General features: G+C 46.5%; 3 protein-coding genes across 4 annotated transcripts in view; 2 read left to right on the top strand and 1 right to left on the bottom strand.

The window, feature by feature from the left end:
* The window catches only part of LOC147033435 (uncharacterized), a 30,103-nt gene extending 12,388 nt beyond the window's left edge, over window positions 1–17,715 (bottom strand). Inside the window, exons 1-4 of the mRNA XM_085871633.1 lie at window positions 17,591–17,715; window positions 13,866–14,033; window positions 13,694–13,753; window positions 12,364–12,498 (exon numbers count right to left, since the gene is read on the bottom strand). Of these exons, the coding sequence (XP_085727759.1) occupies window positions 12,364–12,498; window positions 13,694–13,753; window positions 13,866–14,033; window positions 17,591–17,622 (395 nt within the window). The 5' untranslated portion in view covers window positions 17,623–17,715. The remainder of the gene's footprint in view (window positions 1–12,363; window positions 12,499–13,693; window positions 13,754–13,865; window positions 14,034–17,590) is intronic.
* The window catches only part of LOC147033431 (uncharacterized), a 319,898-nt gene that overhangs the window by 185,601 nt on the left and 112,586 nt on the right, over window positions 1–21,711 (top strand). The gene's annotated exons all lie outside the window — the stretch shown is intronic.
* Window positions 4,427–6,057, top strand: LOC147033436 (uncharacterized). Its single transcript, XM_085871634.1, has 2 exons — window positions 4,427–4,567; window positions 4,681–6,057. Exon 2 carries the CDS (start codon window positions 4,784–4,786, stop codon window positions 6,035–6,037), a length of 1,254 nt encoding a protein of 417 aa, XP_085727760.1. The 5' UTR covers window positions 4,427–4,567; window positions 4,681–4,783; the 3' UTR covers window positions 6,038–6,057.

Raw genomic sequence — 21,711 nt, 5'->3', positions numbered from 1 at the left:
GTGGTTTGAGGTCGCTGTGGTTCCTGGCAGCCAGCTCCTTGAGATGTGAGTCCAGGAAGTAGACCTGTAGGAACTCTTCAGGCAGGAGCAAGCTGCCAATGCGGTGGAACACTTGACCTTGGATTCGGAAGCTCGGATTCCAGCCCTGGACTTTAGCTTCCTTGTGCCCGAAGCTTGTCATCGCAAAGCTGCCATTATACATCCAAATATTGTCAAGGAAGTGCTTGCTGAGAGGACCTTTACCGAGAGAAGTTCCTTTAGCAAGGGAGGAAGGGCAGGAGAGGACTCAAGGACGACCTTGCCATTGCTGCAGCACACACCCTTGGTCTGTCCTTCAACTTGTAAGCAGAGCAGTGGGTGCAGACTTGGTCCATTCCACCGATGTCTGCATGAGTTGTTGGGTCAGCCGGGCCATACGTGAATGCCACCCTGTTGGCATTGTTGTGCTCTTGTGCCCGGGCCAGTGCTCTTGCTTTTGCAGTGAGGTGACGCATTGCCTCAAGTCTTGCATCACTCTTCCTCAGTGTCATTTGCTCACCTATGTTATTGCCGATGAGCCTGCTCATTGAGCCTGACTCATCACTCCTCTTCAGTCTCTTTTTGTCGCTGCTGCTGTGATCAGTCTCATGTTGTCTCTTCGTGCGTGTTGCTTAGCTGCAGCTGTCTTGGGACCAATGGAGCTCTTCCTTTTTCGGAGCATCTAAAATCAGAGTCAAATTTTGATCAGAAACTTTGTAAACGTTCACTGGTCTGTCCATCCACTGGTCTGTCTTTGTCTTATTTTGATCTGGTTGTGAATAAAAAAGTCACGATGCGGAAAATAAATCAATTGCGGCTGGTAAATTGAAACGTCCAAAAAAAAAATAAAAAAAAAAATTGACGAATTTTTTTCCAGTTTTTTTAAACATCTAAGGCGTGCTGTAGTATCTCTGAGACGTGCTGATTCCAAATATGCCTTTAGTTTTGCTCTGGGATGCAAAGTTCTCGAGTTATAAGAGGACAAACACACACAAGTACTTTATTTATTTCACAAAATAATATATATAATATATATATATATATATATATATATATATATATATATATATATATGTATATATTGTTACGTTTGAGGGGGGGTTATGCATTCAAAGGGTAATTAGGATGTTTAATTAGGTATGCCATGCTGTTCGAGTTTACCAGGATCTCGATGCAATAAGTAGCAATTCAGTGGTGATAAGTTGTCTAGTAAATGTTCATTTCTTCAAGGGGGAAATGATAAATGTCACGTAATTAGATAGGGACACGGGATAGGGTAAGTGTGTCTGCGTAAACCCCTTTTGGTATTCTCTGAAGACTGGCCGCGACGTCACAGGACAGTGCAGCGGATGGCTCCGCCCCGTGATCACGATTGTCGGAAGGCGATGGCGGTGGGCCAATAAACGGCTCGATTGGAAGTGACGAGGACCAAGGATAAAAAGGTTCTGTTCGGGGTCGAAAAGGAAGAGGAAGAAGATTACAACCAAAAGATCGTGTTTTTTTGGTGGGGAGGCTGTTGCGCGGGGAGCATCCTTGTTGTTGTGCTGATTCGATCATGTTCTTGATCGTGTCTTGGGGCCTTGCTGAGCCTCGTGCCTCACCTTGGTTGGCTCTGGGGTTCTGCTCACTCGGAGTACGGGGTCGAACGGCGGGCGGACCTGCCTCCCTCTCCTGCTCGCAACTTGGCGCCAGAACTGGTTCCCTGGCGGCTGTGAGCAGACTTGGGCCAAGACCAGGAGGTCGACAGCACCACGGTTTCTCCTGCCCCCCCCTGACGAGAGCAAGGCCAGCTCGTCCGACGCCGATCCAGGGACAGTTGCGTCCACACCACGGTCCAGCCTGACCACCAGAAATAGCTACGTTTTGTGTGTGTGTGTGTGTGTGTGTGTGTGTGTGTGTGTGTGTGTGTGTGTGTGTGTGTGTGTGTGTGTGTGTGTGTGTGTGTGTGTGTGTGTGTGTGTGTGTGTGTGTGTGTGCTTGGCGCCTTATAGGGATTGAGATCTGTATATTCATTGGAATTGTCTGTGTTTTTCCCCACGCCCGATCCCACACCATCCCGTCAAATCGCCCCGGATCCCTCTTCTTGCCGAGTCTTGTTATTTCTGGTAATAATTAGAAAAACAAATAAACATCATCAACTCAGTGAAAAGTGACTCGTGCCACCTTCCTCGTCCCGTTTGCGGTAGAGCGATTAGAACCGCCATGTTTGGGTTATAAATAAATAAACCGCCTCCATCGTTTCGGCTCATTCTACGTTGGCGGGACTGTTCAAGTCCCGTGGATGTCACAATATATTGTTACGGTTGTGGAATTTCTCAAACCACCATTCAGGTTCCCCAGAGATTAGTTATTTCGGTAAGTACATGTTTTATAGATAGCCCTTTCCCCAAGTCTAACGGGTATTTAGATGTTCCTGCGCTGTGAAGTTGTTTTAATAGTCAGGTTTTCTTTTAGTTATTTTTTACACCACCAACTACATCATCGACTCCACCGCCGACCGCACGGCATCGCCATCGTATTTGCTTCACTCCCGTCACCACGCCACCTGGCAAATTGGGGGGTTTGCCACCCGTTTTGGCGAATGAGAGGAATGACGAGGGCGCATGCGCAGAAGGTCGTCCGGTGTGGAGAAGACGAAGTTTGGGGAGGAGCCACGCGGTGGCCCTCGACCAATCGGCGTGCAGCGGGTGGGGTGACTGCGACTCAGCCAATCCGGGCCTGTGACGGGAGAGGGCGGAGTTACGAGTAGGCGCCCCCCCTCGAAGCGGGGGAGATAAAAATAACGCGGTCCATGCATGGGGTCGTTCCCCTGGCGTTCTGGTCGGCGCATTCAGCACATTGTTCATCGGCGTTCTGTTCGGGGATCGGCACGTTCAGCGCATTGTTCATCGGCGTTCTGTTCGGGGATCGGCGCGTTCTGCGCATTGTTCATCGGCGTTCTGTTCCGGGATCGGCACGTTCAGCGCATTATTCATCGGCGTTCTGTTCGGGGATCGGCGCATTCTGCGCATTGTTCATCGGCATTCTGTTCGGGGATCGGCACGTTCAGCGCATTGTTCATCGGCGTTCTGTTCGGGGATCGGCACATTCTGCGCATTGTTCATCGGTGTTTTGTTCGGGGATCGGCGCGTTCTGCGCATTGTTCATCGGCGTTCTGCCCGGGGATCGGCACGTCCAGCGCATTGTTCTTTGGCGCGTTTTGCGCATTATTCTCTGACCATCCTGGTCGTGCACAAGTTCGGGAAGGCGTCTGCGGATGGAGAGTCCTCTCCCGCCAGCCTGCGCCCTACCGGCTCCGCAAGCTTGGATCCTCCGGATCGTGCAAGGGGTCCAGTTCGGCCCCGAGGACCTGGTCCTCGAAGACCACACGAGGTGGACAGGTCCGAGGCAGGTCCTAATAAAGACCATTGGTCCGATGTTTTGGGTGTGTCCTTGGGCCCGTCCAATAAGTAGTGAAACTGTTTAAGTGCCTGTATAAATGTTCACTTTGCATTTATTTTAGTCGGTTTAGTTCTGCTCTTTGTGTTCTCTTGTTCTCAATTATTATTGTAAAATAAACCCCAATTGTTGAATGTACTCAGCTCGTCGTGTAATTTCCTTCATTGGCTAAGCATGTCGTGCGTGTGAGGGATTAGTCGGCCATTGCCAAGGGTACAAGAAAATCGGGCCGGCGATCTGACATTCCGGGCGATCGAGCCGAGGCGACCACCGCTCCATCGAGGGTGGTGCTCGTGGAGACGCACCAGCGGGAAACTACAACAATATACATATATATATATATATATATACATATATATATATATATATATATATATATATATATATATATATATATATATATATATATGCAGGGGGCTGCAAAAGTAGGTATACACTAAGGACTGTACTTTTATTCATGACTGTATACCTACTTTTGACGGCCCCCTGTATAATATATCTATATATATATATATATATATATATATATATATATATATAAATATATATACATATATATATATATATATATATATATATATATATATATAAATATATATACATATATATATATATATATATATATAAATATATATACATATATATATATATATATATACATATATATATATATATATATATATATATATATAAATATATATACATATATACATATATATATATATATATATATATAAATATAAATATATATACATATATATATAAATATATATATATATACATATATATATATAAATATATATACATATAAATATATATACATACATATATATATACATACATATATATATATATATATATATATATATATATATATATATATATATATATATCTACACATGTACATGTCGATATCAGGCCGAAGACAGATGGAAGTGGAGTATCATGGTCAAGGCAGGGCAGTGTGGTGAATGGAAGGTCGTGACGTGTGATCACATGATGCCCGGCTCGAGCACAGAAGAGATAAAGCTGAGGGTCGGCTCGGCCGCGGGGTTTTGTCCCTGGGGCATTGCCATTGTATGTCGCCGGCTCACTTGGTGCTCATTGAATGGTGAGAACACTGATTGATATTTAATACTGATTTATTTTGCGGTGATTAGTTGCGCGTGTGTACCTTACTGCTTGTACTCCATGCTGCGTTTGTATTTCCTGGTGTGCCCGTAGAAGCGGCTCCAATCAAATGGAATAAAGCCTAAACTCTGAAGGTTCTTCTCTCGCTTTCATTTCAATTTATTCCATTTGGTTTTCTCGGCTCTCTCAACCAACGATGGACAAGATCTACAAACCAGAGAGGTTCGACGCAGACCCAAACGCGACTGACGCAGAAATGAAATGGTCGCATTGGTTCTGTTCCTTCTCACACTATCTGACCATCATCGAGGAGGGAGCTGACAAATTTGCCGCTCTCGTGAATCATGTCTCGCCCAGCGTGTACAGGCTCTTCTCGGAGTGCGACACTTACGAAGCAGCGATCGACGTGCTGCAGGCGCTCTACGTGAAGCGCAAGAACGAGGTATACATACGACATCTTCTCAACACACGCAAGCAAGCAGCCGGGGAGACAATCGATCAGTTCCTGCAAGCTCTGAATCAGCTGGGAAAAGATGGCAGCTTCCGGGCCGTAAGCGCCGAGGAACACCGAAAGGAAGCGACACGGGAGGCATTCATCCAAGGACTCAGATCAGCCCACATACGGCAACGCTTACTAGAGAAAGCGCAACCCACTCTTGACAAGGTAGTCGATCAGGCACGAGCGATGGATACGGCTCAGCAGCAATCTGAGTCATTTGGGACACCGATGCTGCTAATGAACGCTGCTACGATGGGAACCCAAGGAACCCCACTGGCACAGACACAGCCAGACATAGGGGATGGAGAAACACCCGAGGAGCCGGATACCCAGGCCACGTCAAACTCCTCAGCAACTGCTCCGGTTGGTAAATGCTTCTTTTGTGGGTACAAAAGGCACCCTCGTCAAAAATGCCCCGCCAGAGATGCCACATGCATGAATTGCGACAAGAAAGGGCATAATGCCAGGGTATGTAAATCTACTCTAAGGAGAAATAAACCCACTTCTGCGGCTCTCTACTCGCAAAATAAATTAACTGCAGCCTCCCCGGGGAATCTATCCAAGGCTATCATCAACGTACGAATTAACGGGCATATGGCTGAGGCACTGATTGATACCGGTAGCTCTGAAAGTTTCGTCAACAGCTCGCTAGTAAAGGGCAGGAAATGGATAATCCACCCGACAGACAATACGGTATGCATGGCCGCCACCTCACGACAATCCCGCGTACGAGGGTACTGCAATGTTGAATTGGACGTAAAAGGGTACACGCATCGGGATGTAAGGGTACTGGTGCTTCATGATTTGTGCGCAGACGTAATTCTGGGTCATAATGTCCTCAAGCAGCACACGAGCGTCGAAATACCCTTTGGAGGAAGCAAGCCTCGTCTAATTTTAAATGCGTTGACCACCGCGGAGGTGACGTCCCCCCAGCTGTTCGCTAACCTGTAGCCGGTCTGCAAACCGATAGCGATCAAATCGCGGCGATATACCACTGCTGACATGAATTTCATCACTTCGGAAACCAAGCGATTACTGGAAGAAGGAATTATAGAACCGAGCGATTCGCCATGGCGCGCACAGGTGTTAGTAACCAGCAGTCAGAACCATAAGAAACGAATGGTTGTCGATTATTCCCAAACGGTCAATCGCTTTACCCAACTCGATGCCTACCCCCTGCCACGCATAGACGAGATGGTCGAACGCGTGGCCAATTATAAGGTATTCAGCACCATCGACTTGCGAAGCGCCTATCACCAAATTCCCATCCGAGAGGAAGACAAACCTTACACCGCATTCCAGGCAGGGAGGCGCCTCTACCAGTTCAGAAGGATACCATTCGGTGTCACGAATGGAGTAGCTTGCTTCCAACGAGTTATGGACGACATCATTTCAGATGAAAACCTCAAAGACACTTTTGTTTACGTGGACAATGTCACAGTGTGCGGTAGGGATCAGGGGGAACATGATATGAATCTGGACAGATTCTTGAGCATTGCTAGAAAATATAATCTGACTCTCAACTATGAGAAATGCGTATTCTCGGCAAGGTCAATTGACCTTCTCGGCTACACAATAGCCGACGGCACAATTAAGCCTGATCCTGAACGATTGCGCCCGCTCCGTGAGCTACCACCACCTCAGGACCTGCAGACGATGCGCCGGGTGATCGGCATGTTTGCTTACTATGCGAGATGGATTTCGCAATACTCCGAGAAAATACATCCCCTAGTGCATTGCAAAAACTTTCCACCAGATGCCGCTGTTGTGACAGCTTTCCACAACCTCAAAGACGATATCAGTAATTCCGTGGTTTTATCGATCGATAGCTCGGTGCCCTTTGTGGTGGAGACCGACGCTTCAGATCACGCCATAGCTGCTACGCTTAATCAGTCTGGGAGACCCGTCGCGTTCTTCTCGAGAACTCTCTCTGGAAGCGAGCAGAGACACTCAGCGATAGAGAAGGAAGCGTACGCCATCGTCGAAGCGCTGCGCAAATGGAGACATTATTTGCTGGGAAACCACTTCACGCTCGTTACGGACCAACGATCCGTGGCATTCATGTTTGATGGGAAAAATAACGGGAAAATTAAGAATGAAAAAATTATGAGATGGCGGATAGACCTAGCTTGCTATAGTTACGACATTGTTTACCGGCCCGGGAGGGAAAACCCTGCTGCAGACACCTTCTCGCGGGTCTACTGCTCGGCGGTAATCAGTCGGGCTTTGCAAGACCTCCATGTGTCTCTGTGCCACCCGGGGGTAACCAGAATGGCACATTTCGTACGCAGACAGAACCTGCCCTATTCTATTGAAGATATTAAACAAATGAATGCTTCATGCCCTGTTTGTGCTGAACTAAAACCCAGATTCTATGGTGCGGCTCCTGGCAGACTGATCAAGGCCACTTCTCCCTTCGAGAGACTAAACATTGACTTCAAAGGGCCCCTGCCGACCGAGACAGACAACAGATACATATTCACCGTTGTTGATGAGTATTCAAGGTTCCCTTTCGCGTTTCCGTGCTCGGATATGACCTCGGGCACTGTCGTGAAATGTCTGTCTGACCTCTTCGCTATGTTTGGGAAACCTTCGTACATACATTCAGACAGAGGGCCGTGTTTCATGTCGGCCGGGCTAAAACAGTTCCTATTAGAGCACGGCATAGCAACTAGTCGAACGACGGGTTACAACCCACAGGGTAATGGTCAGGTGGAACGTTATAATGGAGTTATTTGGAAAGCCGTAACTCTGGCGTTGAAATCAAGAGGACTGGGCCCCGAGCGGTGGGAGGTTACCCTTCTCGACGCTCTGAATTCCATACACTCTTTGCTCTGCACGTCCACCAATGCGACTCCTCACGATCGAATGTTTACTCACCAACGACGTTATGTTGACGGCCAATCGGTGCCCAACTGGCTAACCCATCCCGGAACAGTGTTCATGAAACGCCCGGTACGACAAAGCAAGTATGAACCCCTGGTGGAAGGGGTCGAGCTCATCGATACTAATCCAGAATACGCTCATGTCAGGCTCCCGGATGGCAGGGAGACCACCGTGTCGGTTCGTCATTTGGCTCCCTCAGGTACTCCCCCCGCCGGTACACCACCATCTGGCACACCTCCCTCTGACATTCCCCCCCCCAGGTGTTTCTCCCCCAGGGACTCCACCCGAGAAGGGAGACGGCGGAGCTACCGCGTTCCACCCGGGGGCGATCGGGGAGTCATCTCCGGCACGAGTCGAGGCTCACCAAAAGGATCGGAAGCCTCCCTCAAGTGAAACCGCCATCTACTCCTGGAGAGGCCGGCGAATAATACCCCCTCGCCGACTCAATCTGTAAAGGGGATTATCGGCATCCTCGATGCTCATGCTCCTATATGCTCGTTACATAATATATCGATGCTCATTACCATGCTCCTACAACTCACAATAATCCTCACTGCTTGGCATGTATGCTTCTGTAGTTTAGGTAGTTCGCGTTGCTTGAAATGTATACTCCTGTAGCGCTGAAGTAATCATGGTGCGTTAGCTGGGCCTCTAGTTACATTTTAAAGGCGGGGAGAATGTGGTGAATGGAAGGTCGTGACGTGTGATCACATGATGCCCGGCTCGAGCACAGAAGAGATAAAGCTGAGGGTCGGCTCGGCCGCGGGGTTTGTCCCTGGGGCATTGCCATTGTATGTCGCCGGCTCACTTGGTGCTCATTGAATGGTGAGAACACTGATTGATATATAATACTGATTTATTTTGCGGTGATTAGTTGCGCGTGTGTACCTTACTGCTTGTACTCCATGCTGCGTTTGTATTTCCTGGTATGCCCGTAGAAGCGGCTCCAATCAAATGGAATAAAGCCTAAACTCTGAAGGTTCTTCTCTCGCTTTCATTTCAGGCAGAAGCTTAGTGCCATTGGAGCTCAACACTTATCAAGGGGAGAGGAGAAGAACATGAATACACATGGATAACACACATTTTTAGAAATGTGATTAAACGTAACATAGTGTTACGGCTGTGGAAATTCGCAATACACTATAAGGGGTCCTTAGATCAGTTATGACGCTAAGTTTATGTGCAGATAATTCCCCACCGTTGTTTCAAGGGAATTTGTGTGGTTCATCGGGCTGCGACTCTTTGAGATAGCCGTTTTTCTGTTCTATCGTTATTTTGGACCGTCCGAAGACTTCAAATGAAGGACCCGTGAAAGGCCTACAACGGCGCGCGAGTTTTCCCGCCTTTTTTGCGGCGCCGGAGCTGACGGGAGAGGCTGCGAGAGCTCGCTGGCGATTGGTGGATTCGGGGTGTGAGGAGGCCGTGAGGAGGAAACGTCCCTTTTCGAGGAGCTTCTCGAAAGGGCTGGAGAGGCGGAGCCAAAAAGGGGGTGGAGCGAAGGGGCGAAGCCCCGCGCTATATAGGGCGGACCGCGCGTAGGCTCGGCCTCTCTCCTGCCTGGATCATCGTGTTGGATTCTTCCTCTCTCTGTCGGGGTCGAGTGCTTCTCTCTGCCAGGGTCGATGTCATTCTCTATCTGGGTCGAGCTCTCTCTGTCGGGGTCGAGCTCGCTCCTCTCTCTTGGTGGCCAGGGTCGAACTCGGTTTCTCTCACTTGGTGGCCAGGGTCAAGCTCGCTCTCTCTCTCTCTCTCTCTCTCTCTCTCTCTCTCTCTCTCTCTCTCTCTCTCTCTCTCTCTCTCTCTCTCTCTCTCTCTCTCTCTCTCTCTCTCTCTCTCTCTCTCTCTCTCTCTCTCTCTCTCTCTCTCTCTCTCCCCCACTCTCTCGGTCTTGCGCTCGTGGTCCGGCGAGCAGCCTGTTGGTGGAGATGCGGACAGGAGGCACAGTAGTGCCGGCTGTCTGGTGGACCTGCACGTCCGGACGAGGGGTGCTGGAGAGGGTTCACCGGCCGCGTGGGAGGCCGGAACCAGGCGCAACCATGTTGACGGTCGTGGGAGAGAGACTGGACGACCACAAAAGGGAGGTCTTTTCTTTTGTTTGTGTGTGTGTGTGTGTGTGTGTATGTGGGTGGCGCCGTGTCCGACAAGTAAACCTGTGTAAGTGACTGTACATCATCGTCGTCAGTAGTACTACTTTCTTTGTCGCTTGTATATTGCATGATTCCTTGCATGTGTTGTGTGTGTAATATGTGCTTGCAAAAATAAATGTCCTTGTGTGAAATGTATCCCGTTCGTCGTCTCTTTCCCCATTGAAAGTGCCATCTTGAATCGCAGAATAAATTAGTCGTGGGTTTTGAACACCTGGGTAAAGAAGAGAATCTGATCCGTCGAGGTCGGCGATAACACCGCTCGGTTATCACTGTAGCACGGAACGGACCTCTTAAGCGGTTAGTGTCCGAGGCCGACCTGCGACAAGGTACGATCGCCCGGTCGACCACTCACGCAGGTACTTAGGTAGGTCGAATTTGGCGAGAAACCCTATCCTGCGCGGGTGGGCAATTGGCACGATCGTGGTGAGGTTAAACCCCCACCCGTGACTGGCTCCTGGTGGTAATTCCACGAGGGACACGACTGAATTGTCCGTCCGGTGGGCGACGCGGTTGCGATTGGAGTTACGCAATCGCTCGCACGCCTCACGGGCCAAAATTTCTAACAATATTATACACACACACACACACACACACACACACACACACACACACACACACTAATTATTTATCCAAATCAAGAGTGTCATTTGAAGGCAAAATCATTTTTGAAAGACGGATTTTGGGATGGTTTCACATGATAATATATTGTTACCATCTCTACCATGTTAACATACTTTTTGACATACCATCCGGTCATATTTTTGCACTTTTTAAAAAATGTTTTATTACTTGTGATGCTTGATAAGTTCAGTCAATTGAGGGCAATAATAGTTCACTGGGGCATCTACTCAGCAGGAGTGCAAGTACAATATGTACCTCCCATGGTCTCAGCTCAAGTCCCCAAAATAACCCAAAACATCTCCCCCTTCTCTCTTCATGAAAACTACGTGAGCGTCCAAACCAAAAACGCACTTCTGCATTGCCTGGCATCATGGATGTCCAATCAGTCTTGGAATTACAACCAATCGGTGGCATAGCTGCTGGTGAGTGGGAACAATGGCATGCCGGTACCACCTTCGCTCTGAGAGGCGGTCTCAAAGAGGTGGGAGGGGTGGGGTGGACGTCAGAGGCAGCTAAACCACGTTATTTCAACAAACTGTGTGAAGGCCTTACTATCCCCCCACCAACAACCAAGAAAGCGTGTCACTCTTTGACACAACATTTTGAAGATTCAAACATCACGTTTGGATTTATTCCAATCAGCAGTGGAGATGTTTCAAAACCTCAATATGTGATTTGTGGTGACGTTTGGTCAAATTAATTAATGAAACGTGCAAACCTTAGCTGCCATTTCAGCACAAAGCATAACGAACTTGAGCATAAACCAATGGATTATTTTGAAAGGAAGAGATCAGAGGTGAGGTGTTCTTAATGTGGTGGTGAGGTGTTTTGAATGACGTGACGGTGAGGTGTTTCTAATAACATGGTGGAGTTTGTCCCACGGTTGGGAGTGTGGTGAGGTGAGAGTAACGAGCCGATCCACACCAGGACATAAAATGACTCAACTACTCAAGCAAATTTTGCACGTTGCCTCAGGGTCCGCCAAGTTTGGTTTCTCTATGGGGGCATACATGGTGGAGAGAGTTCAAGATGAGGAAAAGACCCCAATTATCTTGAGGTAAATGTGTATTTTTATGGTGTACTCAATGGTATCTGATGTTCCTCATAATATTCTTATTTGAGGAAAATTTAAACAACTCCATAATGTGCAATCGAGTGATGTTGAAATCTGAGGGAGAAAATGTAATATGTTTAATTTAATCCGTTTTAAGCTCAGGTTCAAACCAAATCATCCAACACAACTCCGCAGCAAAGCGGAAGTGATTTTTATGAGCAACATATCTAAGCAGCAAGATTGGCTGACAAAGGTGATGTAAGCTGACTTCCAAACACATGGAAGATGACCTGAGATACAACAGGGATACTTTCATTTTCCTTAAAGGAATTCCATTTCTATTTCAGGAACGTTTCATGTCATGAGATTCCGAATGGATCATCAAACTCTTACTTACACACGATGTTCAATGTCACCACAACCCTTCCACTTTTTATGACATCTGCTGAACTTGTGCCAACGTTGAAAAAGATTGAAAAGTAAATTTCTTGTACATTCTTTGACAGAGAATAAAGATATATCCAAAACAAGTTTAAACAGGTGACTGGGAGGAAAATAAAATTATTTACTTGAAACGCTTCCAAAAAGAGGTTTTCTTTGACATCTTTTGTGGTGACGACTCGTTCACACCGACGTCTGTTGAAGGAGGAGACTGATGAACAGTGACATCATCAGAACAAGGCGACTCATTCATCTTTGGTTCCCTGAAAAAGAACAGTTCTCTTCAATCCACAATCGAGTCCAAATGTACAAAACTGGTCGTCATATAAATTCTCAATTCCAATGCCCCCTCCAATAAACTTCACATAAAATAAAACAATATCAGGAAAAGGTGAAAAAAACCCCAAAAAACGATGATGTTGGTCGAGACGGACAGGCGGGCACGTGGATGTGCCATCGATGTTTGTTCATTACATGGTGATGTTTCTGCACCTCCTCCACACTGTTCTCATCTCCATACACCCCAACACCACTCAAACCCCCAACCCCCTTCACTTTAACAGTGACGTGTAAATAAACTGATTAATTTAATCAATGTGGTGTTCATTACGAGAAGGTTTCATGGGATAAATAGTCTCCTGAAAGTTCCTTGTATTGGATGACAGTGTTGGTGGTATTATTCCGATATAACATTGCACAAAGCAGTTGTTGCTGTCTTTTATTGTGGATCAAATACTTGCAAACGTATAAAAACATTTCAATCCGTCTGGTTGAAGTGTAATTCCATGTTCAAGTCCGTCGTCAGATCAGGTACCACCTGATACCTATCATTTGCACTTATTCTCGACAGATGTATCCTCTCCAGGTTCCTCCTGATGACTCCATCTTTGCTCTTTACTTCTTCGAGTTCCTTCTTGGTCTTCCATTTCATTACAGCCTTAAACTTTCTCTTCTTCTTGAGCTCTATCTCCCTTATTATGGGGCATGGCAGTGGGAACAGTTGTGGCTCAAGTCTTTCACAAATCGGATGACCAATCCGTTTGTTAATGGCAGGAATTTGTAATTTGTTCAGAGCACCTGCGATTATTTGCAAGACACATGATGCTCTTTGTAAGACACATGATGCGATCCTAAACAACCACCAACACACCAAGCACTGGCAGATAGTCCTTTGGTGGGACGGTGCACACATCAATGCAAAATCCATCATGCAAAACATCAGGATGACCATTCACATCTGGGTCGAGATTCCAACCCAGGCTAAACAACTCAGTGCAAGCACCTCAAAGCAATCCTTCAACCCTGAAACCTCTAACCTGTGATACAGGAAATATTGCAGAAGCAAAATGTGATCAAGTTACGACAGGGTTAGATCAATTTCCTGAAAGGAATACCATCTCTGTTGCAGGTGCATTTCATGTCACGACATTCCCAAGGGATCATCAAACTCTTACTTACATATGATGTTCATTGTTTCCGCAAGCCTTCCACTTTTTAAGATATCTGCTGAACTTGTGCCTAGGTAGAAAAAGATTGAAAAGTCAATGTCTTGTCCATTTGTTGAGGATGAATAAAGATATATCCAAAACAAGTTTAAAAAGGTGACTGGGAGGAAAATAGAATTATTTACTTGAAACGCTTCCAAACAGAGGTTTTCTTTGACATCTTTTGTGGTGATGACACGTTCACACCGATGTCTGTTGATCCAGGAAACTGATCAACACTGACTTCTTCTGAACCTGGAGACTGATGAACAGTGACGTCATCAGATCCAGGTGACTCAATCATCTTTGGTTCCCTGAAAAAGAACAGATCTCTTCAATCAACAACAGAGTACAAATGTACAAAACTGGTCATCAGAAACATTCTCCATTTGAACAACTGACACGGCAATGCCCCCTTCACCAAACATCACATAAAGTAAAACAACATCAGGCAAAGGTTTATAAAAGCAAACAATCAAACAAACAAAAAACATGATTTTGGTCGAGTCGGGTGAACGAGTGAATGTGCAATCGATGTTCGTTCATATTCCATGAGCCAACAAACTTCATCCACTGGTGATGTTCCTGTACCTCCTCCACACGATCACACCACCCCTTCCTCCGACCACCAAGTGATCATAAGTAAACTAGAGAGTTCATAGAACATCCACATCCATGCCGTCTTGAGAAAAAGGACATAAGAAGGGTCTTTTCAAATCTTGCTTTGCCTTCCCAAGCATGATCAATATTTCCCATGAGCAGGAATTTTGGCTGAATCTCGATATTTCACAATGCTGAGAGAGTGAGTGAGCTCATCACATTTGATTGGTCGAGATGGCGTCATATTCTGTCCGAGTTCTGCAAAACTGGAGGTTTTTGGAAGTGTCAAAAAGGCGATTTGTGTTCTCATCTTCAAGTCTCTAATTCAATTGAAATAAAATTTCAGAGGCTCGAGAAAATATTTTTTTCATCAGTTTACCGTCGTTGATGCAGCGTCTTTTACACCACCTTATTGAACACATTTAATTACTTATTTGGACCTGTTGTTGGTGTCTGTGATGATTTGTATGACTCACAGCAAGGAGGCATGAGACAAGAGGGGCGGGAGTGGAAGGGACAAAACAGTGGGGAACAGACACATTCGGTGAACTGTGGAAGGGAGAGGGATGGGGATGGGACGGGGAACATGGCGAAGAGAAGATGGACATTACAGAGACTTTCAGGAAGGTAAGCAGGAGAATTGAAGGAAGTGGGCTTGGGTGGAGTATCAGGGGTAGAAAAGATTGAGGATTTGGATGGGGGAAGATAAGAGGTGGTGGTGAACAGCTGTTTTGAAAGCCTGGAGGGAAGAATGGGAAAGAATAGAGTGAGGAAGTTTATTCCAAAGGCGGGAAAAAAAGAGGAATGAAAGAGTGAAGATGAGCAGTGATTCGTGATTTTGGTAGTTTTACCAGAAGGGGGTTGTTGGTGGACCTTGAGCGCCCTGTGGAAATGTGGTGGGGACAAATCGCAGAGAGAGAGCAGGGGGGGGCAAGGCTGGAGAGGAGTCGATAGAAGACAGAAAGACCACAGACCAACCTGCAGTGATTGAGTGAGAGGCCCAAAGACTCAGCTTCATTGCGGGAGAATGCCGATGATCTTAAAAGCCCTGGTTTCGACAGTGTGAAGCCGAGAAAGGTGGGAGGCAGGAGCACCAGCCCAGAGGGGAGAGCAGTACTCCATCAGGCTACGGGCAAAAGCTTTGTAAGTGGTCAGGAGCTCAAGAGGGCCGAGGAAGGACTTTGCACGACGGAGGATTCCCAGTCGGCGACTGGCTTTTGAGGCGAGGTTGGAAATGTGACTTTCCCAGGAAAGGTCATGGCAGATAGTGAGACCCAGAAGCTTGAAAGAAAAGACTTTTTCCAGAGGATTGTTGAGAAAGTGGATGGGGGGATTTTCTAAACGGTCCTTTCGAAGAGACATAGTGAGAGTGTGAGATTTGTCTGGATTGAAAGAAATGTTCCACATGTTGGACCAGTTTGTGATTTTATCCAGATCTGCAGTGAGCGAAGAAGCTGCTGCTTGCCGGTCTGAGGGATGACAGATGGTACGGCAGAGGGTGGAGTCATCGGCAAAGAGAAATAGAGGATTTTCCAGAGAGTCCGAGAGATCATTGATGAAAACCAGGAGCCAGAATCCAGGAGTTTTCCAAAACCAGGAGCCAGAATCCAGGAGTTTTCCATTTGGAATGATTTTCAATAACATTTTAATGACGTACTGATCTCACTCCTCTGTGTGGTCGGGATGAGATTTCGTTCAATTTACAAATTTCAGAACCAATCCACTGCTAATCTGCAGGTTCATGTTCCGATTCGTGTTCTCGTGTTCAAAATGGAAAATTAAATAATACATTTAACCTCGTTCCTCAATCATCGAGAGACAGAGTGAACCAATTGCTTAACCCTACTCCGCACTTCCCTCGTGGGGTGATGAACTGATTAATTCACTTGTCCCGGGTAATAACCCCCCAAATCCCTTCCTCCAAACAATTATCTGTACATGTATAAAGGTCTCAAAATCATGGAAAATAAATTGGTTTGATGTAAAAGTCAAAGGTTTGAAGAGTTCTCAATTGGTCTGAAGTGTTAAAATGGTCTTTAAAGGTCAAAGGGATCTAAAGGGTGCAATTTAAACTTTCAGGGGTCACGATTGTCTCAAGATTCTTCAAATTATCTGAAGGGCAATTATCTAAAGGGTCTTAATACATCTAAAAATGGTCTCAAGGTCAAAGAGGTCGATTGGCTATTAAAGAGTGCGAAGATCTCAAGGGTTCAGAAGGGATCTAACTGGGTCTTTGGGGTCAAAAGGGTCTCAGGGTCCTTAGCGGTCTTCCTGGCGTCTTAGGATAAACAGTGGTGTGAGTGTGTCATTCAGAGACACCGTCATGGTTCCATTATTACCCAATTAATGGACAATCACCTTTATATAGTATGTAATTAATAGACAATCACCTTTACATAGTACATAATTAATTGAAAATCACCTTTATATCGTACATAATTAATAGAAAATCACCTTTATATTGCACATAATTAATGGACAATCCCCTTTATATAGTACATAATTAATGGACAATCCCCTTTATATAGTACATCATTAATAGACAAGCACCTTTATATAGTACATAATTAATAGACAGTCCCCTTTATATAGTACATAATTAATAGACAATCCCCTTTATATAGTACATAATTAATAGACAATCCCATTTAGATAGTACATAATTAATAGACAATCCCCTTTATATCGTAAATAATTAATAGACAATCCCTTTATATAGAGGGGCGAGAGAGGAGGTGAGGGAGGGAGAGAGATAGGGGGCGTCACAATTCAAGAGAGGGGAGAGCGGAGGTGGCAAGAGAGGGGGACGGGAGAGGTGTGTGAGAGGGGGGGTGAGAGTGGGGGCGAGAGAGAGGGGCGAGAGAGAGGAGCGAGAGAGAGGAGGGGCGAAACTAGGGGTGAGAGAGGGGGGAGAGGAGGGGGAAAGCGAGGGGGAGAGAAGAGGCGCGAGACTCAGGGTGAGAGAGGGGAGGTGAGAGAGAGAGGGGGCGTCTCCATTGAAGAGGAGGAGGAAGAGAGGAGAAGGAAGAGAGGAGGGAGAGATAGGAGGGGGAGAGAGGAGGGGGATAGAGGAGGGGGGAGAGAGGAGGGGCGAGAGAGGAGGGGCGAGAGAGGTGGGAGAATGAAAGAACGAAGCTGCACATCCTGGCACGCACTCGTCGTACATAATTAATAGACGTCGTACTCACATTGCATTTATGAAATAATTTGTGGCCATGTTCAGTTCCAATAGTACGTAATTAATAGATAAACGATACCCTCCTCCTCACACCTCCTCAGACTTTTCTCCCTGTGAACGATCATGTGCAGTCCTCCAATGTACAGTCCTCCAATGTACAGTCCTCCAATGTGCAGTCCTCCAATGTGCAGTCCTCCAATGTACAGTCCTCCAATGTACAGTCCTCCAATGTACAGTCCTCCAATGTACAGTCCTCCAATGTACAGTCCTCCAATCTACAGTCCTCCAATGTACAGTCCTCCAATGTACAGTCCTCCAATGTACAGTCCTCCAATGTTCAGTCCTCCAATGTACAGTCCACCAATCGACAGTCCTCCGATCTACAGTCCTCCGATCTGCAGTCCTCCAATGTACAGTCCATCCGCTTGTACCACGTGACGTGCCGAAGACAACAAACAACTCCCCAATGACTCGGACAAGTAAGGATATATTTAGTACGTACGCAATTAAAATGTCTCATCGTTATACCCTCCCCACGTGAGGTTATCGTTCATCAATAAATAACTACCTTTGAGAAAGCACGAACGAGGTGACTCATGAACAGATAAAATTCACTCATAATGACGTGAAAAACCCTGTGACGAACCTTGGTTGCGTTTTCTTCTTAAAAAGACGCATCTTGGGAGGACAAGACCGTTTGTAGAACTATCCTGAAATAAAAACACGGAGCCGAACAAAACACGTCCACACGGCTCGATATCCACTTCAGGAATGATCGTTCACAACCACGACCCCATTGTTACCACGTGATCGTTCTATTGTCACCACGGGATACCACATAGTGACGTCAGCCACAATCGTACTTCGACGAAGACATTTCAGCGCGATCATAATCTCAAATTATAAGGTTTCATCGGCGTTATTTATTAATTTTGAAATAAATAAATCGTTTTTATTGTGGGGAGATGTTTTTTGGATTGGGTTAAGGGTGGTGGAAGGGACTTGAACGTAATTATATTTTAATCATAATCATAATAATAGTCATTTTTAATCTAAAATCCTTTCTTAAATTAATATATTATAATTGTTTACAGGAGTTATTTAATTTCACCTCCTCTCCTTATCCCGACAGCCACCAAACCCACCGCAACAACCTTCATGTGACGTCACCACCCTTGCGATCCACCATCTTGGACCACCTGACTGTGACATCCCACCAATGCCATCCGCCATCTTTGACCACCTGACTGTGACGTCACCACCCTTGCGATCCACCATCTTGGAAACCAAACTGTGACGTCACCACCCTTGCGATCCGCCATCTTGGATTACAAGCAAACATCAACCAAAAGGAAACGACACGTGGAATTGCATCATCGTTTTCACTTTATTAAAATGTTGGATTTTTTCCCTCTTTGTTGTTGAGTGAATCTTGTCAACAGATCCAATTGTTTATCATGTTCATAGATCAAAGATGATGTTCACTGTTTACAGCACAGTTCCTGTGATGGAGGGAAAGGTGACGGAGGAGCACAGAGAGAATACCACAGGGTCAGTGTGACACGTGGTCTTCAGTGTTGCCCACCGAGAGGTGAGACACCGTGTGTCCGAGGGTCGTGTTTGGTATCCTGTGTGGACCAACAGGGCGAGATGACCTGTTTCGTGGCGACATGACCTGTCACGGGTCACGATGTTGATCGCAGGAAATACATGTCTTCGTCAACTCGACACTCACTCTGGTTTCAGAGTTCACAACTCGGACTTGTAACACTTTCCTCCAAGTTTGATATTTCAAACATGTGATGGGCCCGATATGTTCTCGTGGAGCAGGTATTACCTGGAGGAGGTATTTTCTCTACCGATTGTCCTTCTCGTTAATTTTTAATTACTTTTTAAAATTCATATCTTATAAATATTTATTAGTCATGTGGTTAACGTCGAGAGTTTTTAACTTGATTCTGTGATCAATGGTGAAGAAATAATGAGGGAGCGACATGTTGGGATTGTAAACAATGGAGGAGGTGGGGACATCGATTCCAGCACCTCTCGTGTGCTGAGCAAGCACTCTCCCATTTGGCTACAGAATACAGAAAAGACCCACGTGATGCTGGATCCCTGACCCACAGATAGAGGAGAGACCCACGTGATGCTGGTTCCCTGACCCACAGATAGAGGAGAGACCCACGTGATGCTGGATCCCTGACCCACAGATAGAGGAGAGACCCACGTGATGCTGCATCCCTGCCCACAGAGAGAGGAGAGATCGCAGCATCTTGGATGTCATTGCAAGCCTGGATCTTCGTCTTGAACCAGGAGACGCACAATCCCACTGGCTCCAACTCCTCATTCAGTTCACTGAGGACCACTGTAAGGATGTCCAGAGTCTCCGAAAAGATGACTGAATAATCTGCGAAATCAAGTTCAGAGATCTTGCCATTCCATCGGATGCACCGCAGCTTGATCTCTCCGAAATCCTCACCAGAATCCAGTCAATACAAGCATTGAAAAGTGTGGAGACCAGTACACACCTCGTGACGAACTCCAGTAGCCACTGTAAATAAGTCAGAGGTGGAACCACCAGACCTCACAGGTGACATACAGTACTCTCAGTACCAGAGTATAGTCCAGAAATCAGATCCGTCAGCAATGGTGGCACCCCACAAAGACAGGCAACCCTCCAGAGGGCCCCTGCTGAACCTCTTGTCTGCGTTCGGTGAGGACCCGAAGAGCAAGGATACGGTCAATCATTGATCTCTTCGATGTAAAGCCAAACTCGTCAAGCATATGGTTACGAACCCCATCATGAATTATTATCCGAGTAAAGACCTTGCCTGGCACTAAGTGCAGCGTCTCCGCTCGGTAGTTGCTGTAGTCCGAGCGATCACCCTTCCCTTTCCAGAGAGGGTGAACAAGTCCCCTCTTCCAGTCAGTTGGGATGATGCATGTTCTCCACACCTGCCTATGGTGTGGATGTTGAGATCACAGAGAGATTCACTTACCGTCGCAGTGATGTTCATGTCTCTACATGCTGTGAGATCGAAGTTGATAGACATCACGGCCAGGTCTTGGGAGTCATGGATTCACTGGATCATGGGGTGTGGCACTGTCAGTACCCATGCAGGTGGATGAAATTCCATGTGTTTCAGTCCATGGTGTATCCAGTCTTGCTCTACAAATCTGAGACAAAGACTTAACTCTTTCGGTACCAGCTTTCATCAGAGAATCTTTGGCTTTCGCTAGTTGGACTTTAATATATCTAATGAGCATTTGCTGAGAGAAACTCAGATGACATTTGTTAGATGGATAGAACGTGAACGTCAGCTACGGCTGAATAGACATGGACATGTGGATCTTCCTCACCAGATTTTCTTGGCAAAGGAGCCTCATGAGTGGAAGGGGCCAATGGGCCGACCACTTGGGGAGCAGCAGACAAGAGGGGCAGGAGAGGGAAGTACAAAACAGTGGGGAACAGATATTTGGAGATCTGTGGAAGGGAGAGGAATGGTGTGGGGCACACGGGGTAAACAAGATGGACACGACAAGGACTTCCAGGAAGGAAAGCAGGGAGTTTGAAGAGGAGATGAGTTTGGGGTGGATTAATGGACGAAGAAAAGATCATGGGTTTCGATGGGGGGAAGATAAGAGTTGATGGTAAACAGCTGTTTTGAAGATTTGGAGGGAAAAGTGGGATTGAAGAGAGTTTGGGAGTTTCTTCCAAAGGTGGGAAAAATAGAGGAATGAAAGAATGAAGGTGAGTAGTGATTCCTGAATTTGGTAGCTTTACCAGAAGGGAGATGCTCGCGGACCTTGACCGCCCTGCAGAAATATGAGTTGGACATATAGCACAGAGTGGGGGCAGGAGGGGGGGCAAGGCCAGAGAGGAGATGGTTGAAGACAAAGAACACTGACCTGCTTGGGGTGAGAGAGTTGAGAGACTCAAAGACTCAGCCTCATCGGGGGAGATGCCAATGATCCGAAATGCCTTGATTTCCACAGCGTGAAGCCGAGAAAGATAAGAGGTGGGAGCACCAGCCCAGAGGGGAGAGCAGTACTCCAACAGGCTGCGGACGAAAGCTTTGTATGTGGTCAGGAGCTCAGGTATGCCAAGGAAGGACTTTGCGCGACGGAGGATGCCCAGTCCGTAACTGGCTTTGGAGGCTAGTTTGGAAATGTGGCATTCTCACCAATGATCATGGCAGATAGTCCGGCCCCAA

The sequence above is a fragment of the Eptatretus burgeri genome, chromosome 2 (assembly GCF_056783735.1).
Source record: "Eptatretus burgeri isolate ZD-2024b chromosome 2, Ebu_testis_v1, whole genome shotgun sequence".
Taxonomy (NCBI): domain Eukaryota; kingdom Metazoa; phylum Chordata; class Myxini; order Myxiniformes; family Myxinidae; genus Eptatretus; species Eptatretus burgeri.
This window is presented reverse-complemented; position numbering and strand designations above follow the sequence as displayed.